Source organism: Caloenas nicobarica, chromosome 1, assembly GCF_036013445.1.
Source record: "Caloenas nicobarica isolate bCalNic1 chromosome 1, bCalNic1.hap1, whole genome shotgun sequence".
Taxonomy (NCBI): domain Eukaryota; kingdom Metazoa; phylum Chordata; class Aves; order Columbiformes; family Columbidae; genus Caloenas; species Caloenas nicobarica.
In genome coordinates, this window is record NC_088245.1 from 69,033,770 (window position 1) to 69,056,049 (window position 22,280).

Consider the following 22,280-nt stretch of genomic DNA (forward strand, 5'->3'; position numbering starts at 1 on the left):
TTGTTAAGGAAAATCCAAGCAGATGCCTAAAAGAAATTTAGTTCTCAAAAATATTCTGTATAGCTAGCATAATTATATTGCGTTATTTTCCAAAATCTGTATTTAATTCACTAGTTCATCGCTTTGTAAGGTTTTGGTTCAAGTAAACACACTGTGCATTAGGCTTTTAATTAAAATTTGATTTAATCCAGTTGAGCTGCAAGAATATTTCCGAACTTGGACAAGAGCAAATTATTTCTCAAGTATCTAGCTGGCATGATGCAATACCACAATCTATTTATTAATACAAATGAGGAAATTTAAATTTAAGAATACAGTTTAATAAAAAAAGAAACACCAGATGTTGATAATAAGGAGATGGTCATCCTTACAGTGAATCCCAAACTGCAGATAATCCATCAGGAAACAGGTAAAGACCTCTGGGTCTTGTAAGCTGCCAGTGAATGCAAAACCAGATGGTTGCTTCTACTCCATATTACAGCAACTTCTGCATTAGCAACAACTCCCCCCAAATTACTAAGAACGTGAAAGTACTTAAACCTCAATTCCTTAGGAATCTCAACTTACATTGAAGCAGCAGCACGTCTCATAGTGGTTAAAGACAGGGACACTGAAATGCAAGTTTGAACTTGCAGGAGGTGGGTGGCACAGACAAGTGAGGCAGTTGGCTCCAATTCCCATCCTGGGCCTCCTCCACCTGTGAAAGCTGCTCTTCGTGATGTGCAAAAGGAATTGTTCCCCCACAGCTGCGGTGCACGGGTGCATTGCCACTAACCAGCAAGAGTGGTAGAAGGGATGTCTCCACTATGGCTCCATCCAAAACCAGTTCTTATCAATGCCAGGCAAGTCTCATGAGCTTTGGCTTGAGCAAGCAAAATATTTTCAACCTCACCAAGACCAGATCCTTGTAACACTCAGCTTGTTGCCCCTTTCTTCTAGGTCCTCTGCCCAGCTCTATGATGTTAAAGATATACATACAAACACTCTGGTATTGAGTCAGGCAAGAAGGCTTTTCTCCTATAGCTCCACTGACTGCTTCTGCATGGACAGGAACCCAGCCTGGGTCTTCCCATTTCCTGAACAAGCCAACCTCATACCCCGGTAGACATCAGTGAGAGCAAAAGCGCTGTCATCTGACACTGCTCTGCTTTTAGAAGGTCACTGGGAAGATGCACTTGAATAAATATGCAAATTAAAACAACAAATTGCATAACCCATTCTCCTTGCTAGCACCTCTCTGTGGAAAACCAGCCTCGATCTGCAGGTCAGCTGGCAGGGCAAAACCATTTTTCATCATGTCTTCATAATAGCTGGTCATTCAATCTTCAAAATTGTTTTCATGCATGCAAGTCAGTCTCAAGGTTACACCTCAAAACCATTCCTGGCTACGGATCAGCCATTCATGAATCTCTCCTTCTGCAATGGTCTATAATTATACACGTCCATTGGCTGTCTTGTTGAGGAGCACTTATACAGGATCAACTTACAACACCTACTGGTGAAGCTTAGGCATCTCATAACATCATAATTCTGAAAGCTTTAAAGGTTAGAACAAATAAAAATCAAATACAGAAAGCAGCATGTCTCAGTATGCGTGAGATGATTTCAAAGTCTGTTCTGATGTGCATAGCTATGTGAAATAACAGGTCTTCACAGCAAAGTTGCAAGTATCTTTTCGGATAAGGGCATACGACTCTGGAAACGCGTACTCACTCTTCTTTGATGCCATTATAGTATTTAACAGTCACCAGCACAAGTTTTGTTAACAACTTACTATGAGGAAAACTGTTTTTAAAAAAAAACTAGGGATGATGAAATTATTAGGCTGTTACCATTTAGCGATCTTTGTTAGCAATTAGCAGAGAGAAAAACAATTCAGTACCCAGCAGTTTTCAGCAAAAGAAATTCCCAGGTTCCTCCAGAAGAATAACTTAAAATAAAATACCTAGAAATTATTTTAATATTTGTTCAATGAAATAAGAAACTCTAGTTGCTTTGTATTTATTTTCAAGTCTGTACGAGGTTAGACACCTATAAGGCATAAAGTCTTTTTTTCATGGAGAGATTCTTGCATCTGAGGGAGGCTTATGTGGTTACAGAGGACAACCTGGGAACAAGGGATTCCTCCATTTCCCCAAGTCACAGAGAGAAAAAGGGGAGACAGAACAGAATAAAAGGAAATAGGGAAAGGATGAAAGCAGATGGAAGACACAGGGTTTGTACAGACTACATGTGCTTGCATCAAGGGAGAGAAAGTTTCCAGATCCTATTCCACCACCACTACTAGACTTTGATAACAATCTCCAACTGCAAGTCAAGTTTCGCCTGTTATTTTATGAATGACAGACTCAGGTAGGAAATCGATTCTCTGGTTCTACTCCAACCTTTAGAGCTAGAATAGGGGATTAGGTAGTATTCAACAGTTTAGAAAGTGTCTTTTGAGAAGTTTGTTTAGCAGAGAAAGGACACAACAGTCCTGTTTCCCATTCATCTGACATCAAGAAATATCCAGAGAAGACACAAAAAGTAAAAACACTGCCTAGGTGATATCCACAGAAGGTCACAACTCAGAGTGATGAACAGCTCACATCAAGGCAATTTGCTGAGATCAGTGAAATAAATCCCTTCCTCTTCTTGGAGCTCACCCATCTCATTTGGTGTACACCATGCTGGATGCAGTGAAAGGCCCTTGATTAGTGGTCTGAAGCATCTTTCTTATGAGGAGAGGCTGAGGAAGACTGAGAGAGCTGGGTCTGTTCAGCCTGGAGAAGGCTAAGAGGGGATCTTATAAATACTTATAAAATTCCCAAGGGTGGGTGTCAAGAGGATGGGACCAGGCTCCTTTCAGTGGTGCCCAATGACAGGATAAAGGGCAGTGGGCACAGACTGAATCACAGGAGGTTCCACCTAAACATGAGGAGAAACGTCTTTACTTTGAGGGTGCCAGAGCCCTGGAACAGGCTGCCCAGGGGGGTTGTGGAGTCTCCTTCTCTGGAGACATTCAAAACCTACCTGGACACATTCCTGTGCCATCTGCTCTGGGTGAACCTGCTTTAGCAGGTGGGTTGGACTAGATGATCTCCAGAGGTCCCTTCCAACCCCAACTATTCCGTGATCTCTCTGACTTGCATTGTTATGTCCTTCTCTTCTTTGCAGTTTTCATTTCTTACCACTCCTGAAGTGCTAATAGCAGAGTGCAGTATTTATTTTGCTTGGCAGCTATACCTGTGTCTCACACCCTGCCATCTTGGGACAGGGAACTATCCTGCCTTCCCCAGGACAGGGAGCACAGCCACTACAGCAAGTTCTTTGTGCTCAGAGCTAAATCTCTAATTTGTACACAGGGCATTTTCCAAGAGAAACTGCACAGAGAGAATAATCCCAAGGTAAAGTGGCCCCTATGGCTTCTATTGCAACTGCTGCCTCCTAACAACTGCTTAGCTGGATTTGGCATGGGTCTGTCTCTCATACTTAACCTTCCCCCTAAGTGCAGAGGGCAACTAAGTCAAGTTCAAAGACTCTGGATCCAAGCCCTTGTTCTGGCAGCTTCTGCCAGGGGTCCTTGGCCAAGTCCCTGCACAGGACAAGTAACCACAGCACGGACCTGCTCTGCCGTGGCTCAGCATTCTGCTGCACGAGTGCTGCGTTTCAGCCACGCTTTACAAAAGTCTGGAAACATTCACGAGGCTTGCAAAGTACAGTGTAATGCTTAGAATGCAAACCCTGAGAGATTCCTGCATAATTACACATCTCTATTTCGTGCTAGAGATGGAAATGGTTTCAGCATTTGAATGTCAACTATGTTTTTCTAAAAGAAGACAAAATTTTACAAGTTTGTCTTGATGTCAATTCTCCATAATACAATAACAGGACAATAATCTATCAGCACTGTATTACAACAGATACTGTGCCTGCAGAAATATCTATCCCAAAGAGCTTTAAGTCCAAACACAGGCAGTGACTGAGAAAAACAAAACAAAATAATCCTTCTCCTTTCATTTTACAGATTTGGTATAGAAGTGCTGAGATGTCAAGCAATTCACAAAGCTCAACATAAAAATTGCTTTTCCTGCTACAAAGGAGTCTGATATCTCAGAATCCTTCCCACGCTACAAGGTCCTTTGAAAAGGAAAAGGGACATCAATGTTACCCCTGCCCAGAACAGCTAAGACCTCCCTCATTCAGGAGCTACCTCCAAAACAGGTTCAAATCTTTAACTATAATCAAAGAGAAGAGAATTTCACCTGGGACCTTCTCAGCAAATAACCCAGACACAGGATTTTTCAGCATAAGGCATGTGTAAGAGCACACACACTCATTCAAACCAGAAACTTAGTTCTTGCTGTGTTATTCAAGTCCCAACACACCCAGCCTTCTTGATGAAGGAACAGTCCAGTGGTTTTCCAGCTCTCTGTTCCAGTAACCTACCAAAGGTAACACAGAAGCCTACTGCAGAGCTGGAGCCTCACCCTGGATCTTCTATATCCTTTATGGTGCTTTAAAAACCAACAATGCTTCCTCTTTCTATTCCTTTTTAAGTCCCACTTCACATAAGATTTGAAAGCATTGGAAAAGATGGGTTACCTGGACACCACTTCCTTTCCTCTGCTGCTTTTTGAACATGCATAAAGTATAACCACGGTTTTACAAAGCCACCTTTTAAATATGGATCTTGGAAGATGATAATCAGATGATGTTCTCAGAGACTACCTTATCAAAAGGAACAAAACAATTCTAAGCAATAGTTTTAAACAAAACAAAGCCAACAACAAAGGAAAAAAATTTTAAAAAAGAAAAAAAAACAATGAACCTTACTGAGAACCAATGAATCAGTGGGAAACACCTGAACTGGCTATAAAACATTCTTGTGACTAATAGCTTTTCTATATGCTCCCTCTACACTCAAAGTATTACAAGCAATTGCTGTTCAACAGCTATTTTTGGAATAGCTGAGCCAGGTATATTGGAAAAACTGGCAAATAAAAATTAATATTATGCTTTGAGCTCCGAGCGTGAGTCAGGAATGGTATATGATGGTTATGAGAGCTGTCTAGTAGCTCAGTACCTTCAGATCTGTAGTGTTTATGTACAGCATACTGCAGATGAAAAAGGAAATCTGAAATTTCACATCTGAGACAAAAATTGTTCATGAAAGCAAAGGTTTGTGAATCAGTTCTCAACAGTTCCACAGAAGCAACGCATATAAGTGTCACAGACTTCAAAGCAACCTGGAAGCTTCCATCTTTCATCTGGTTTGTGTACCGGCAGCTGTGATGACTGACAATCCAGGCCAGGTGATTTTCAAGAGAAGTTCAGCCAAAATGCACAAAAATGCTTCAGGGGATGTTTATTTGCCATAGTAATCACCTCACATCGGTGCTGCCTTCAGGGAACTTGGACAGGTTGGTGACACAGGGCCGTAAACAGCAGACTGTCCTGCAGAATGACCCACAGCATCTCAGTGCCCTTTATTCTGATGGAAGAGGGCATTTACCAGTGAGTGACACAGGACATGAGTTACAAGACAAAAGCAGAGCAGCAATTTATGCAAATTTGAAAATACATCTTTTCTTACACTGGATGAAAAAGACAAGCCTGCAACTAATTGCCTGAACTAAGAATTAGCCTCTCAGCCTGGGGGTCAGCTCTGCCCCAAGGGAAACATCCTGAGGCTGAAATTCACCGAGGCCAATTCTTCACATTTTTCCCCGTTGGCAAATGCTTAATGGAAAAAAATCACTTCCACTTCAATAAATTTCCATTTATACAATTTATCTGTGTCACAGCCTGCCATCAGTGGTTCAGCATAAATTATTTTCTGATTAAGAGCCACCTTAAGAATTATTTCACAGGACAACTTGAATTAGCTCCCATTGCCAGCATGGTTAAGCAGGGCAAAAGTCTGTGCCAAGCTGGCAAGGTGGCAGCAGGACTCATGAAGATGCCCCTAATGACACAGGGAGCTCTGAAGGGGCAGAGCAGCCTCCTGGGTGGGCAGCAGCTCCAGGCCAGGGCAGCCAGGAGGACACAGTCTCCAGCAGGCAACAGCTTTGCTCAAAATCACTTTTGTCTGCCGTGTTGTTTATCTGGTGTTTGCCACAGTTGGAAGGTAAAGGCCTTATTTAACTTCTCCTCCCCTCTCTCCCCCCCCATCATTCTTAAAAGGTAAAGATGTTCTATAATGAAAGATCGTATGTTCTAATTTAAAAAAGCAGAGAGGTGATGGAGTGTGTGTTTGCACATGTGCATAGTATTAAAAGTGGTTGCTAAATCTTCCTCTACATGTCTCTTTTAATACCAACTGGAGTGGAGCTGTGGTACAGACCTGTACTAGCTCCTTCTCCTTGTTTCCAGCTGCTTTAAAAACTTGACTTTTCAGGCTGTTTTTACTTCAGCTAACAAAATTGAGCAACCTTTAATTTCAAAATGGATCCGTCTTTCTACCTAAGTTAACAACCAAGAAGATCCTTGATTCTTTGATTATTCTATCCAATTACTTGTCTCCTTTCCAGGGGAGCAAAGACTGCAGTCTCCTCTGGCTGTGGTGCTGTTGAGGCCCTAAACTTGGGTCTCTATCACAGCACAGACACATTTTTTCCATGTGTAAACTGTTCACCATTAGCTCTGCAGTAGCTTCCCATTGGTTTTGATGAATACCTGTGCAGAGTGCAACTATTTAAATAATGAGCAGAGAAGAGCAAAGGTTTTCTACGTAATTCTTTGGTGTAAAAATGCTTTAAAAGGCAAACATATCATGCATGTATTCATTTTAAAATATCTCCCCCAAAACAGACTTTGTAAGAAAGATCTTCCAGACATCACCTTTTTCTAAGCAATGACTATATATATGCATAGTCATTTGTATTATAATTTCTAAGACTGAAAAAAAAATGGAAATAATATTTCAATCTTTGAGAAGCAATTACTCAAGCCCTTTGAAAAACAACTTGGAAAATGCTCAAAATTATAATGAGTAGAAATAGCCTAAGCTCTAAGAAGTTTATCTTTGTCTCATCCACACATTCTCTCACATGTTTAAATCCCTAGAAAGGCAGACATACAAAATAGATTGCCGAGGTTTCCGCAGAGCCCATAGTTTAATTCATCTCTCTCCAGCAGACATCTCATGCCAGTGGCGTTTTGTTACCGATCCTTGGGAAATTCTAGCAGCTATTGCAGTGTTATTAACTTGGACACTGCTGGGAGCCTGGACATTCACAATACCCTTACATCTTCACAGTTGCATGGGAGAGCTGTGCTCTGAATAAAATAAAGGGCACTTGCAAGAGTATTAATTTCTACAATTGAATACACTTAACAGAACTACAACAGCAAGTCTGTTTCATAACTGCAAGTCTGTAAGCTCCAAGCTTACACAATGTTAAGATGTGTGCTACGCTGTGTGCCTTGTTTAGTGATAACAAGTATGACACTATATCAGTTTTTTCTCCTTTATTGGAAATCTGGTAGTTCTTATGACTTTCCTTTGAAAGTCACAGGAACACACCATAATCCAAGCTTTGATTTTTTTAGAGGGCCAAGTTTATAAGGCTGGAATCCAAAGACTGCACCCTGAAGAATTGCAGGGAAAAACATCTAATCCCTTCCCTTGGTTTTCAAAGTCCCATTGTTAAAATTTGGCCCTTTTCAAACTTAGAAGCATCCTCTAATTGCAGGAAGATGTAACCTGAAGCCACGGGAGTTCTGCTTCTAGTGCTTTCAGGTACAGCTTTCTGTACCACCTTTGTAGGCCAATGTCAGCACTTTGAGCAGTCTCTTACATCTGCCCACCAATAGCGACCTTGATTAACTCCCTGGAACTCCATGCTGTCTCCATTAACATTAAGGATTTGTCTTTTTGTTCTTGCTATTTAGGGCACAAGCACAGGTCTCTGCCAGCTCCTGAGCTGTCCTCACTTTGTTCTGTGTTTTGCCCTAATGCTGCCCCAGCACCGTTTGCTGCTCCCGAGCTGCAGAGATGTTTCACACCTTCAGACTGAAATGCTTTGGTCATAGTGGCTTTTGCCTCAGAAGGACATAATTATCCACACCAGCAGCTCCCAAACTCTGGTTTTCAAAGCCATGGTGATAGCTCCTTAGCACCAGGCTGCTTTGAAGTTTAAACCATAAACTTGAGAGAAATTGAGGATTAAGGCAGTTGCCTGCAGTCTAAAATGTTTGGGAATGAAAGAGCTTAAAAAGTGAGCTCACCATTCTTTCACATCAGTCCCTCCACCACTCCGCTTGACCACCACAGCTGCAAAGTCAAGTTACAGTCCACTGCAATCTCTTCATTTTCCCAAGTAATGGGACACTATGAGCAGAGCAACTAGATACCCAAAGTTGACAGTTGCAGCCATGGTACAAACAGCTACCAATTGGCCCTGTCCCCACCGCAGAGTTGTGCCAGACACTCTCGCATCGTGCTGGGAACACATCCAGGGCAAGCTGGGTAAAGTCGCCCGACACCCTCACCCCTTCATTTAGTTGGATGCCTTGTTCAGGCTGCTGGAAACATTATGCCTCAGCTACAGGGTTAAAAATAAACTTTTTCATCATCAACTCCTGGTTCACTAGAGAAAAAACACTCCAGAAAAGCCAATACAGTTCTCTGTGCAACCTTCCTGCCAGCCCTTCACTGCTGTTATCACCAACCAGGTGCAACTGCACTTGAGCAGCATCCTTTGGCCAGGCAGCCCACTGCCCATGCTGGCATATACAGTTTGGGACTAAAGCCGTTCGGCCGTTTGTTCCCCATGTTTGTAGTCTTCAGATCCCTCCTAATCCTTCTTGGCCACAAAAAGTAATCTGCCTTTAGTGGTCAGATGTTTAGTGAGAAGTTTCAGGTTCTCAGTATACGGCCAGCAGGCTCATTGTATGGTCAGGGTTATGCAACAATTTATATTTTTTTCACTTAGCCTTCCAAAATAATTCTTTGTTTTTAAAAAAGAACAAAAGCTTTGGCAAGTTTGAATGAAAAGCTTCCTTCCAACAAGGCTAGGAGAATCACAAAAAAAACCCAGCTTTTTTTTTCACATGTGCTATTAGCAGCACTCTCTCTGAAATAATTTGGTGAACTGGGGTAGGTTTTGGTCCAGTGCTCTACCTGAGTATGGCAGCATTTCAGTGAATTCTGACTTTGGGTTCATAATGCTATCTTGCTTGAAATTGCACCTCAAGGGTACAAGATTATGTTTTAATCTCTTGTTGAGTTCAGCAAGGCCAGGCCACTGGAAACACGGTCCAGCAAGTCCATCCTCTTTCCAAGCAGAAAATCAAGGAAGGACAAATTTGCAAAATCATTCCCTCATTCATTACTTTGGAACAAGAGACACGTAAGCCAACAACTTCTTTTCATCTTTTGCCTTGAAAGAACTTGGGAATTAAGAAAGCATTTCTCCCTGATGGGTCTCAAAGCTTAGAGAGGAGACTTCAGTGCAATCTAGTCTAGTTATATCTCAAATAGGAAAAAAGTGGCTTTGTTTTGTTTTCCTCTTTCAGGAATTGCAAGTCTGACATTTAAAAGAAGCCACAGCGCACAGTTAGCCAAGCACTCAGCTATCAGGATACGCCAAAACAGAGGCTTTGCACTTGACCTCCACTCCACATTCCTCACCTCTGGGAACCAGCATTATGATGCTATTTACATAATCACAGTATTTTCCTAAGAAAAATGTATGCTTTCCCCCATGCACCATCAAGTTGTGTCCATATTAGATAGAGATGTAAAGGTCATGTCAAGGACATCCCCAGATTCACCAGTAATAGTGGGGGGCGGAATCTAAGTTTTGGAGGGTGGGGAGAATTAATCCTCACCATCTTATTTTTCTTAAAAAAACCAACCAAACACACACAACAAAAACAACCCCCCCCAAAAAAACCCCAACACACACTGTAAAAACAAACAAACAAAACCACCACCAAACAAAACCCAACAAGTAAACCCTTAAATTATAGCCAGCAACTGGAAGAAAAACGCTTATTTATATAACTTCTGGTGGCACTAAAAATTGAGTCAAAATTATTTAGTGGACGTTCTGTATCTGTCTTGAGAACTATTGCACAAGTAATGTATCTGCAGGCTGTTCTTTGTCTGCACAAAATATCACTAAAATGTAATCTGACAAGCAGATTTTTCCTAATGCCACCAGCTTACATGAAAAACTCGATTTTCAATGAGTCCACGGCCAGTGTGGGAATGACAAGCTGGGATGGGGAGGTATCTCAGTGGCGTTGCAGCTTTATGTCCAGCCCTAGTGTCAAGATGCAGCATGATTCAAACTGACGAAGAAAGGGGGAAGCACACACACCCAGAAGCAGAAAGGAGGGGGAAAGCAGCCTGATCAAAACTAACAGCAGGATTTCTGCGCGTACTTCAAACTGGGAGCAGATAAAGCCCTTCATTTTCAGTTCTTCAAAGCAAACCCCTGGAGTCCGTGTGGAGAAGTGCTCTGCAAAGAACTGACAATCCTTTGAATTCAGTCATTTTCAGAAGTACCACCCTCTTTCCACCTCCCTGAACATTTTTCTCATTCTCAGTCACTTATTCATTAGTATTACTATTACACACTTACTGACCTTTTCTTTCAGATGACAAACCCAAGCATTCATTTTTGAAGCCTGAGGTTCGTTACCTGTACTCATTTTAGACAACTTCCCATACTCTCCCTCCTCTCCATTTCAAGCTGTCTGATTTTGAGATGTTGCTTCAAACACATCTCTTAAGAAGTCTAGGTATTCGCCATCTTCTCTTCTTTCTGTTAAAAGGTATGTGTACCTCCTGGCTTCATGTTCTTCATTCTAGTCTGATGAAACCACCCCCCAAACTTTTTCCCTGAGGTACATGTTACAAATTTAGGGTCAGCATTACAGAAGCCACTTGGGAACCCAAATAATTTTGACAGACATCCAGCGAGGCTTAGAGGAACCTCCAAAAAGTTTAGAGGACCCCCTGAAAGACAGCAGGAAACTGGAACTGGACTTGTTTAGGCACTCTGATGCACTGCAACGGCAGCAACACGTACCTTTTGGTACCCAAATACCACCAGGGCCAGACTCACAGCAACCAGCATCACACAGGACACCGTAACAGGAGTGTCAAACCTCAGAGTGTGCCGAGTGCTATGTCAAGACTCCCAAAACTTGCAGGAAATTATCACACTATTGCAGAAAGACACAAGCAGAAGAGAAAAGGTACAGGCTAGATTTTCAAAAGCTTGCTGTGCAAGCAACCTCTGCCAATGTAGCCAGCCTTTGCCAAGTGCAGTCTTCAGTGTCTCAAGAAGTACCAGCATCCTTGTGAGAAAAGTTCCCAAATACCTTAAGTAGAGCTACAAAGGGATGCCCTGTTACTCCACTCGGTTACAACCCAGCATTAAAATTTCAGCCTCTAAGTGCTAAAAAACTCTCACTGCTCTAACTAGAACCTATCCATCATATGGGAGGCAGGACTTCAATAATCTGCTGAAATTCGAAAAAGAAAGTAGCGAGAGTGTTTTCTGCAAAACATTACTTTCTGCTGGTATTTTTGCAGAAGATAGGATTAGTTTCTTGCTGTCTTGCAATATGATCAAGGGCAATGTAAGGATAATAATTGAATTCTATTGCTAGCTGTCGCAAGTGATAAATATAATGCATAATTAAACAAGCGGCATCTAGACTGCCTGGAGAAAGAGTTATTTAGTTCTTTCATTAGGACAGACTAATACCTCTCACATTTTTGCATTACATTCTCACGTTTCACAAATCCACTGAAAATCAACAGCTTTACATTAGTTCCTGTGGCTGCAGCTGCCCAGGAACTGCCCACTGGGAACAGACCCAACATGCATCACCAGATGAGCACCCACCTTGTGAGTACAGAAGGATCTGCATCTCCAGAAGAACGCAGGTGAAAACCTGGACCAGGTTCTCCAGGCCCAGCAGCTCGAAGACCTCTCGCAGCGGGTAGTCAGAGAGTGGCAGCTCGCTGGGCCCAGGTCTCTGGCAAATGATGGGCTCGTAAACTCCATAAAACTTCAGCGACCTCCCCGGGGGCGGCAGGGGCACCTCATAGAGGATGTTGTGGATGTAGCTCTCCAGGGGCAGAGGTGGTGGCTGCTGGGAGGTCACTGCCTTATAGAGCTGGATCAGGAACTTCTTGCAGGCTTGCATGAAGGGCAGAGGGGTGATGAGACAGATGCATTTGGAGACATACAGCGTGTCTCTGCTGATGTCGTAGGAGTTGTACCGCTGGAGCTTGGCGAGGGACGTGGCGTCACCCTCATCGATGCTGCTGGCCAGGGAGTCCATGCTGCACGAGGAGGAGGCGCAAACACTGCTGTATTGCTCTGCGTTGTGCATCTGGTAGAGGGTTTGCATGGCTGTGCAGATCTGCTTGCTCGTGACCTCCTCGTAGAACGTGAGCACGAACCCATACGTACGAGAGCCATCTTCTCTGGTGATGATGAAGGAATGGAGCTGTGGATCTCTGTTATCTGCCTGGGTCCTGAAAGAGAGCCCTTTGGGCATACACAGCTAAGAAAAGAAAAGAAAAGAAATAGATATAGTGAACTAAGCTACAATTCTATTTTGTTACTTCTGCTTCACAGGTACATTCTTTTTTTCTACCACATCATAACAAGCCAGTTATCACTAAACATAACTCCCCTGAAAAGTAAGCCAAAACCAAACAGCTTAAAACTGATGCTACTTAAGAGTTAGGCGTGACTGAAGAAAGGAAAACACCCTCAAAAAATCACCAATCTATTAAGTCATTATGACTTATTTTCATTACTTTGTAAATTTATTGTCACTTTGTGAGCCTTTGTCTCATTTACTTAAACGTCACATAAAGACATCCAGTTTTGTTCTCATTTGCATATATCATTCCCATAGTAATCTAAAATCAGAGCGCCAAGGGAGCATCTTTTACCCCGAATTAAAATTACAGATTTCTTGAAATTCTTTGATCTTCCCGTATTTTCTTAAAAGAAAGAAAAACAATTGACTGACAGCTATTAAATTGACTTTCTTCCTTAAGTACTACAAAATTGCTTACAGTGGAAGAAGCGGGGGGGTGAGGTGGGTAGAGGAGGTGAGTGGAACCACACGAAATCTATGAAAGCTTCATTTTTTATTTACCACTCAGCGAAATCTTCTGCAGTGATTCCACTGCACTGGGTGTTTCTCCGGAACATAGCGCTAGTGATAGCTTGAGGAATTTTTCCAGGCATTACTCAGGAATTCTATCAGCCATCTGACAGAAAATAAACATCCAGCAAAGCTTGTTTGAATGTGCCTCAGCACAAAACTCCTTATGCTCTAGCTACATCAGTTTGTTTATAAATGAAGAACTAAAGCTTCCTCTGTACCTTCCATCTGAAGAAAGAAAATAAAAGAAGAGAGGGAGACCCTTCAAAGTGCTCCTCCTGTTCCAAAAGGTAACACGAGAAGGCAACTTTCCCAAGGGATGTGAACATAGACACAACTGAGTGCACCCCCTAATGTCTCACCTTGACCAGGAGTAAGTTCTTCTGATGGTGGAAGAGGTGAAGTGAAATAATTGTATATTTTCAGGCACATCCTATGCTGAACTTCACCAGTGCATCTTGCAGAGACCATTGAACAACCTGATAAAGCTGCTACCTGCCCAACTGGGATTTAGGCAAGTGGTCCAGATCACTCCACAACATGCTAGCAAGCCCCTAAGTTAAGTTATCTAGGACAGTTCTTATGTATTCCTCTAAAAGGTGATGTATAGGAAAATCAGTAGCTTGGAGTTGGTAGAATTTAATTCAGTTGATGAGCTTTGCTGACAAACCTTGAAATTGCAGCTTGAACCATTTTTGAACAGCAGCCTCATTTTCATTCGAAAGATTTTTTTTTTGAGGCATTAACAGCAGTGCCACAATTATGCCTTCTCCAATAAAGAAGTAGTAAAAAATCCTTCTCATGCTTTATTTAAATTTATTCTGCACAATAATTATCTCTTAAGTTTTTTTTTTTGGCAGGCTTGCTTAATAAAAAATTATTTCTAGAATATGGGCATTCAATGGCAGCTAGAGCCTTATCAAATCCAATCAGGCCAAAATCATAGGTTTTAATCTTGACACTGTCAAAGATTATACTTTTTTTTTCACTTTACAGAAAAAGCAAATGATATCTACTGGTACAATGAAGAAGAGATAAGCATCAAGGAAATTCAGACCAGCTGAGATAATTTCAGAAGGCTATATTACATAAATTTCCTCCAAGTCTCAGTTATCATTCCCTCGTCTTTTATATACTGAGTATACACACACGAAGGGACACCCATCTTAAGTTTCAGCCACAGCCCAGCATATACAGAATATTGACATTCTAAGACCCTGGCACAGAGAACTGCCACTGTTGTTAGACCTACAAGAGGACACGGGAAAAAGCAAGGAAAGAAAGACGACAGAAAAACACAGAGGCAGGGAAGAATGACCAAGAATCACTTAAACAGCTAAGATCAAAAGGAAGGGCCTGTGCTCATTTTCCAGCAATACAGAAAGCTTCAAACTTGCAGTTAATGCATGAAAACTTTCATCTTGGTGCCTTGGACATCAATCACTTCCCCTCTCATCCGTGCTTGTCACACGTGCCACAGGAGAGTGCCGGGGAAGAGCAGCTCGGGATGTGCAGGGGGGTTGAAAGCTTTGCCTGCTGGTGAAGCGGGCTGGCTAATGGCAGTCAGTCACCTGCATTGTGTCTTTGTATTAACACAGAAAACTATCCAAGATCACCGCTGAAAGGAAGGGATTCTGGTTTTCAGAGCACTTTATTATTTATGTTTAAACATATCCACCAGCAGAAAAATGTGGAATTGAATCATACCTGCCATAAGGGTTACAATCAACACGGTTTGTAAAAACAAAAGGAAAGCGCACAATGACAGACAGAAAGATATCAACTTATCCATACTCCACCTCTACAAGTGATGAGCAGGAGATACCCTTTTCCTGAACACAAAGGCAAGACACACACGCTGTGTAATCCCTCCCTCCTTCCTCCTCCCAGCCATCACCAGGTGCAGATATTTCTGAACCAAAGGTCCCCTCTAGACCACTGCCCATTAGCATCAGTTCAGCTCTTCTCCATCGGATTCTCGTATTTCACTTTTTAAGCCTCTGTATATTTTTAATGTTCACAACATGCCGTGGCAGCAGGCTCCATACCTCAGTTGCACTGTGGGTGAGAGGGTGGAGAGAAAGATGCGCTCTTTTTTTTGTATTAAAACCTGTTCCTTCAAATTACACTGCAGAACCTTCAATTCTTTTATTTCAGTACATGACATGTTAAACAGATGATACTTCCTTGGACTCCAGAAATACAGGAAAAGATTTATATACCTCGATGGGCTAAAATAGGAGGTTTATTTCCTAAAAACTTGACTTTCCTCTTTATTGAGAACTTCAGTTTGGTACAACACATTACTTGCAGAGTGGCCACAGAAGAAAGTATGTGACCTTAGGCAGGGATAAACACGAAAAGCAGTGGAGGGAAAATAAATACTTCCCTATTAAAGGGAACTCCATATACTTTGAAAGGGAGAGAAAACAAGACTCACAGGCAGAGAGATTTCTTGGGAATTCAGGGGGTTATTTTTAAAGCAACAAGATGGCTTCAGAAGGCAATTGAAATTCCTTAGGCATCCAGCAAAGCCAGAGTTCTCACAAGCTAACCTTCAAGGATTTATGCATTTTCTCCTCTAAGGAAAATTGCTTCTGGAAGCTCACATAAAGCAAAACATAGGCGGAACTAATACAGCAAAGCAAGATCAGAAAGGCCAATAATTGCTCCAATGGATTCTGTGGAGGTGGGTATTACTTTAAATGATGTCTCAGATCAAAACAATAAAGAAGTTTTCCAAAAGATTATTTAAAAGACCATTAAATACTGCTGCTGTTAGTAAACGTCTTTTTTTTTTCCCTCCAAGATACATTGCAAATGAAAGATGTGTTCTTCAGCTATTTGATTTCAGCTGAATGCAGCTCAGTTCAACTATTTTAATAGGTCTCTTGCTGGTTTTGTTATTCCATTTTTGTCTGATAATATGATTACACTTCATGAATACTAGATATTTTCAACCGCAACCTGAGAGACGCATAATGCAGCAATTCCAGCTATTGCCTTTTGCTGCCATATTCCTGCTGCACATCCCCCATCACTTCTCCTCTGAACACCCCTAATTCAAAGGCAGAACTAAAAGGCAAAAGTAGCCTTGGTAGTTATTAGCATCTTAACTGTGCTGATGAAAGACCGTGTAGAGTCCTTCATCTCTTCTGTATATGCAAAGTGATGTGGAGACCTGCCCAAATACTGCATCATCTCCATCAATGCACATTTGGAAGCAGAGGACAGAAGTGCTGAGCTGTTAGTGGGCAAAGTGACTGATATTGGTAGCAGGCTCATCTCTGCCTTTCTGTGCATGTGCAAGTGCCAGAGTATCAGCTCTCAGCATCACTGCTACTTCCAGCTCCTGGGTTTTCACCTTAAATATTTGGCACGATGCTAAAAAAATAAAATTCAGTGGAAACTGAGATGAACTTTGAAGACTCCTACACCTTCACAATTGCAGAGAAGTTTCAAATGTGAACTGAACATAATTCAGACTGCATTTACAAAAGCCCTTTTATTGCAGTTCCCTGTTTCTCCATCAGAGTGAGGGACACGAGATTCTCTTGACTTCTTACCTGCATCATACACCAAGGTTGGCTCTGGTTTGAAGTAGCTAGCATGTAGTCCTACACTGCTCAAATGTGAAGCACATCGTGGAAAATTAGGAGTTTCTAATTCTCCAGTTTTGAGTTAAACCCAATAGTTTTGAAAACAGCTGGAATCAGTAATATTGCTTTAATGTTATTATTACAACGGCTGTTTAAATTATAACACAAACAGCATTTTCTGTACTGGGAAGCTCAAATACCAGTAATCTGTTGTCTTTGTCAGGATATGCTCTTAACAAGTGCTTTGGTGATTTTTGGGAACATCCTTTGAGTATCAACTCTTTGGGAAAATTTCCAGTGAATTATCGGTGTTTTAGCTGTCACTACCCACAGCTGTTCCCTCCTCCCTTCCCTTCACCACGCAGACAAACCCACATCAAATTCAGCTGAGAGGAAAGAGATGTACAGAAGATGCACTGGTGCAGAGGCACCATTTAAAGTGACCACCTAAACCAAGCCATGCTTTAGGCAAGTTCCAACTTCTCAGTAAAGATTCCTCTCTCCCTTGCTATATGCAGCATCAAGGTGGGGGTTTTTTTATACTAATGTCCCTGTGAAATTTTTGTGTATCTTAAAAATTGTTTGGTTTGCCTCCTTCCCACCTGCAGATACATGTCTGGGGTGACTGCACCCCTTCTCAGCCAGACATCGAGCTTGTGGTTAGACTTGTTTAATCACGTGGTAGACTTAACTAGAACTAAGAAAGGAAATGCAGCATTTTGCTGTTGTTATGCCTGAAAGTATTCTGTATTTTCAAAATACCTCTTCCTCTAAAGCTTTTCAACCAGCATGCCTCGTGGATGCACCTAGTACCAGCGGAAGCACCTTCTTCATCACATCACATGGGCTGGTTGTAATCAGCTCAGGAACCACTGGAGAGTTGAAGTTGTCAGAAAGCAGCTTGAGGAGAGAATTTCTCTACCTACCATGTTGACGGCATCCTGGTCAAAGGGGTTCCACTCAATGTTCTGAGGGTAATGGGCCAAAACTTTGGACTTGAAGGTCCTTCTTAAGGGACTCTGGTCAAAATTCTCTCCTGCAACAAATGAAGAAATAATGACTTATCACAGCAGTGAGGCTTCAGAGAGAGCTTGCCTGGGCAGCTTACTTTCACTTTTTTTTTTTTTGGTGAAATCTGAAGGGCATTTCCATTCCCAACAGATGTATTACTTATAAAAGAGAAACATAAAAATGCATGTTCAGTCTGATCTTGCCCTCTTTCCCACAAAAACTTATTACTGTTGCGACAGAGCTTACAGGTCAGTATTTACCACATGGAAATGTATCATTAAGAGAAAAATTAATGCTGGAGTTTTATAGAAAAAGGCCCTGCAATCAGCTGAATTCTCCATCTTCCCATATAGCATGAATATCTAGAGAGGACTTGACTTAAATGCTGAAAGAGCACTTTCCCTGAAGTTTGTTAGAAACTGTCTTATAAACAATAAAAAGTATGAGCACCTTTCAGCTATTATAAATCATTCAAGGATCTTTTTTATGTCACAAGTCCTGTGTGAAGATTAAACATATCTTTTTTTCCTACATCAAATTTCCAGGACAGACTTCTTCCACACAAAGAATTCAGCAAGTGCAAAGAGGAAGACTGAAATTAGACTTCAAGCAGAAATGCATCCAGTTATCAGCATACGAACAGTGTATTTCACAGTAATATTGCTAATGGAGTTTCCATCATTGGACAGTCTACAGTATACAACACAGTAACTAAAATAAGAAGTTCTTAAACTATTCGTTACACTACCAGCTACTACACTTTTCTCAGATACCAGGTTACTAATTTCAGACTTATTGGTTTAGACTACAAGTGGGTCTTTCTTGTCCAGTTCCTTTCTCACCTCAGAGGGGAGAATGGAATGAAAGCCTGAAGTTTACAATGTTAAATATTTCACCAAACCTTACTGGGCATGCAAAGGCACCTTTTGGGACTTAGTGTTAAACAGATACTTTAAAAAATGTGTTATCAAAACAGAATTGGATTTATTTTCTTTATATATATATTTATCTTTATACTTAAACACAGAATGAATATGTCATTAATGTTTTTAATGAGAGGTTGTTTTGGATGAAGACAATACTCAATCACTTGGCAAGCTCTAAAGGCAATCCACTGTTCCTGCAGAAATGTTAAACTACAAGTTGCTAGCCTCACTAACCCCTCTCTGAAGACGACATGGACTGTGGGAATATAATTTGCGCTTGCTGAGGTAGATATGACAACCCAACCTTTGTGCAGTTAAGCAGACTCTGAGTGATGTTGCAAAATCCACAGTTCAGCAGCTACACAAAGGTTTCTGAGGCCACAGCCATTTGGGACGTGCCCTTTGCTCCATGAGAAGCACAGTCTACACTGTCATTTGGCTCAGAGTGAATTAATCCAAGTAAATTTCTGTACAAATTGACACCTGAAGGCAGAGCTTCTCAGCCTTTGTCTGGCAGAACTTAGGGTGTGCAGATAATTGGGAGGAACACAAGAGAAAAAAAAAAGAGTTGCAATTCACAAGGTAAAAGTTATCCAGGCAAAGTTTTAGGAGGGTTAAAAACCATTTGCTGTATGAAACACATCTTCAATGCCGAGGGCAGGAGCTGCCCAGTCTCTCAGGGGCTGCAGTACCGGGGCCACCGCAGCATCATCTGCACAACAGAGACAGGTGGAGGAAGAGGAGGTGAAGGTCAGGCATTTCTTACACCAACACCAGCCGCCCGCTCGGTCAGGAAGGGGAAGCAGAGGCTTCCGCTGGAGCTCCCCTCCATGAGGATGCGTGTAGGCAGGTGGAAATTCCTCGGGAGGTGCGAGGGAGCTGTGCTGAGACTGCGCTTTGCCCCGTTGTAAGAGCCACCGCACCGAGCTGGGAGCCAGGCGGAGGAGAGCTCACCCGCTCTTCTGACAGCGTTTGCTTGCAAATGCATTCAGAGAACGGCTTCAAAAAAATCTTTTCCTTCCCAAAAGACCTCAGATTTCTAAGGATACAGGTAATTTTTTTTTTTTTTTTTTACAGTGGTTCATCATTTTTAACACATTATTTAGACACATTGCAGCGTTATGTTTTCAATATTATGTCTCATTGATTTCTGTGGATTACCGTGGAGGGAAAAAAGCAAATAAGTTTCTACAAGGACGTTTTGTATTTGAGAGGAGAAAAGGTCCAAGACGATGCAATGCTGCAGCCATATTTCCTGGGGCAAGAATAAATGTAAATGGTGAGATATGAGGAGCTCTGGCAGGGAATCCAGCATGCTTCTGGAATTGCTCAAGGCAAACCAGAAATCCAGCAAAAGTGTATGCATCACAGAAATAAAGAAAACTGAAAGTATCAGCTAAACTGGGTCAAATTAAAAGACATGTCAGGGTTTAGCTGATTAGCTCGTCACATCTGCTAAACTGAACCAGACTTGTTAGTAGCTGCTATGGCAGTCCAGAGCACAAGCTCTACGAAGATCCTCTCCATCTCAGTTGTAAAGCTCAGATTGAAGTACACAAAACAGAGACCATCACTCTACTACAGAACATGGCAGTAGAACAACCTCTTCTTTTGGCCCAGAAGTTCTTTGCAGGGGCATTAAAGATAAAATGTCATCCACTGATTCCTGAAGTTTTACAGAATAAACACTGGAAGTACATCAGACTATCCAAAGGGATTTGGGAACCAATCCTGGAAAGCTTCTCCACAGGAAAATATCTTCTCCTAATTTGATGGCTCCGTTGCTAACCCCACCAGAAAGAGCTGTACTTATTTCCATCTTAGACCAAAAATTATATCACCAGGGATATGTGAGCAGGAAAATCCTTGATTTTCTGCTGTTCTAGTAACGCCCCCCCCCATCTTGACAGGTAATACTGTAGCAGCATCTGGAACCAGTGGAGATCAACAAGGCATATTTGCTGATAAACCACAGCAATCATGACAAATTAGGGTTTCAATCACCTTTTGGAAATGACCAATAATTTGTATGTTGCTGTAAATACTTGTACAGTCACTTGGATGTCAGAGATGTCTAAGAAGTTCTCTTTATGAAACACAAATGTTGCTTTAAGAAACCCAGCTTACCAAAACCAGCAGTAATAATGTTCTAGTAGGCTGACAACATGGATTCATTTTGTCCAGGAAAATAAATGGCACAAATAACTTACCTTTGAAGAGTCTCTGCAGGGTTTGTATTTTACTACTATGGTGGTTTAAAAAAAATCATAAATTAGAGGTAAAGGACACACACAAAATATAATTTTCTCAATCAGTGATCATGAGACAAAAGAGCCAAGAAACCACACTGGAGTGAATCAGCTGGTCATTAACTCAAAAGGACAACATTACACCCTCCACACAAAGCTGCCCCCAGAAGACAGGCATGGTAAGCTTTTAGAGACACATAATTTGGGAAGGAAACAATACAAGGATACAACAGAAAGCAGCTTGCATGTCAGGGTGAAGCGTCATCATTTGGCCAAACCAGCAGGAAACACCCCGACTCTCACGAAAATGAGATGAGCGATGTGGAACATGACACCCAGCTCCACGCTGACAAGCAGCTGGAAGAGAACCACAAGGAGCAAAACCTTCTTGGCAAACATGAGGGAAGGGATTTGGACAAAAGGGTACCTGATATTATCAGATCTCAGCCTTGATAGCTCTGAACTGTGGAGTCACATGTGACAAATGAAGTTTATTTAGCTGTTATTCTAGGCAAACAGTAAATTTTCATTAAACCTAGCATGTGCTTATTTAAGTGCTTGCTTGCTAGCTTCCAAAACAGGATTAGCAAGGCACATTAATAATGAAGTATCAAATGCAAATTGAATCCATATTCTAAAATATTAATGGCTGGATAACAGTACTAAGAATACAGATAGAAACATTGTATTTGATGCGTGGTACCTATTCATGCAAACAGCACATCTCGTACGGTAAGCTGCCTATCAGAGGCAAACTAAAAATTTGGTTTTGAATGGACTCCTTTTGCTTTCAGGATTTTTTTTTTTAATCATTCAAGTATTTTTCTAAGTTGTGTAAAATGTGTCAGATTCAAGTTCCATTTCAACTAGATACTACATCCTATGTAATGGTACTTTTAAACAACTTGCACTTTCCCTTAAAGGCACTCATTTTTAAAAGGAATCTTTAGTTTCAGACTAAAAGCAAATGGTGAAATGATGGGTTCTATATCAAGAAAAAACATCCTGGTTTCATTTTAAAATCAAAAGACTTCTCAAAATTAGAAAACAAGCATCTTATGTGTTTTGGATGAAGGATAAAATTACTAGGGAAATGCAGCTACAGTTGTGACGTTGTCAGTCATGATGGCTTTTGTATGAGTGATCCTATTTAAAAACTTAGCAATCTTAACATTTAAGCAGATCTGTTTTAATTAATTATCACAGCCACAGAGGCATACAAAAACATGTATCAAATAGGCAGAGGCATCCTCCACCCACACCCTCTGGTTCAGAGAATGCGAGCTATCTGTCTCTCCTTCCAGGCTCTGGAACGTACACAGGAATGCCTGTCACCACAGAAATAAAAATATCTTTTACTCTTT

General features: G+C 41.5%; 1 protein-coding gene across 3 annotated transcripts in view; it reads right to left on the bottom strand.

Moving 5' to 3' along the window:
* Positions 1-22,280, bottom strand: part of DENND5B (DENN domain containing 5B) — a 117,392-nt gene that overhangs the window by 45,478 nt on the left and 49,634 nt on the right. For all 3 annotated transcript variants that reach the window (XM_065631950.1, XM_065631966.1, XM_065631958.1), the window contains 2 exons: positions 17,657-17,766; positions 11,850-12,516 (listed from right to left, as the gene is read on the bottom strand). In XM_065631950.1, coding sequence (XP_065488022.1) covers positions 11,850-12,516; positions 17,657-17,766 — 777 coding nt within the window. The remainder of the gene's footprint in view (positions 1-11,849; positions 12,517-17,656; positions 17,767-22,280) is intronic.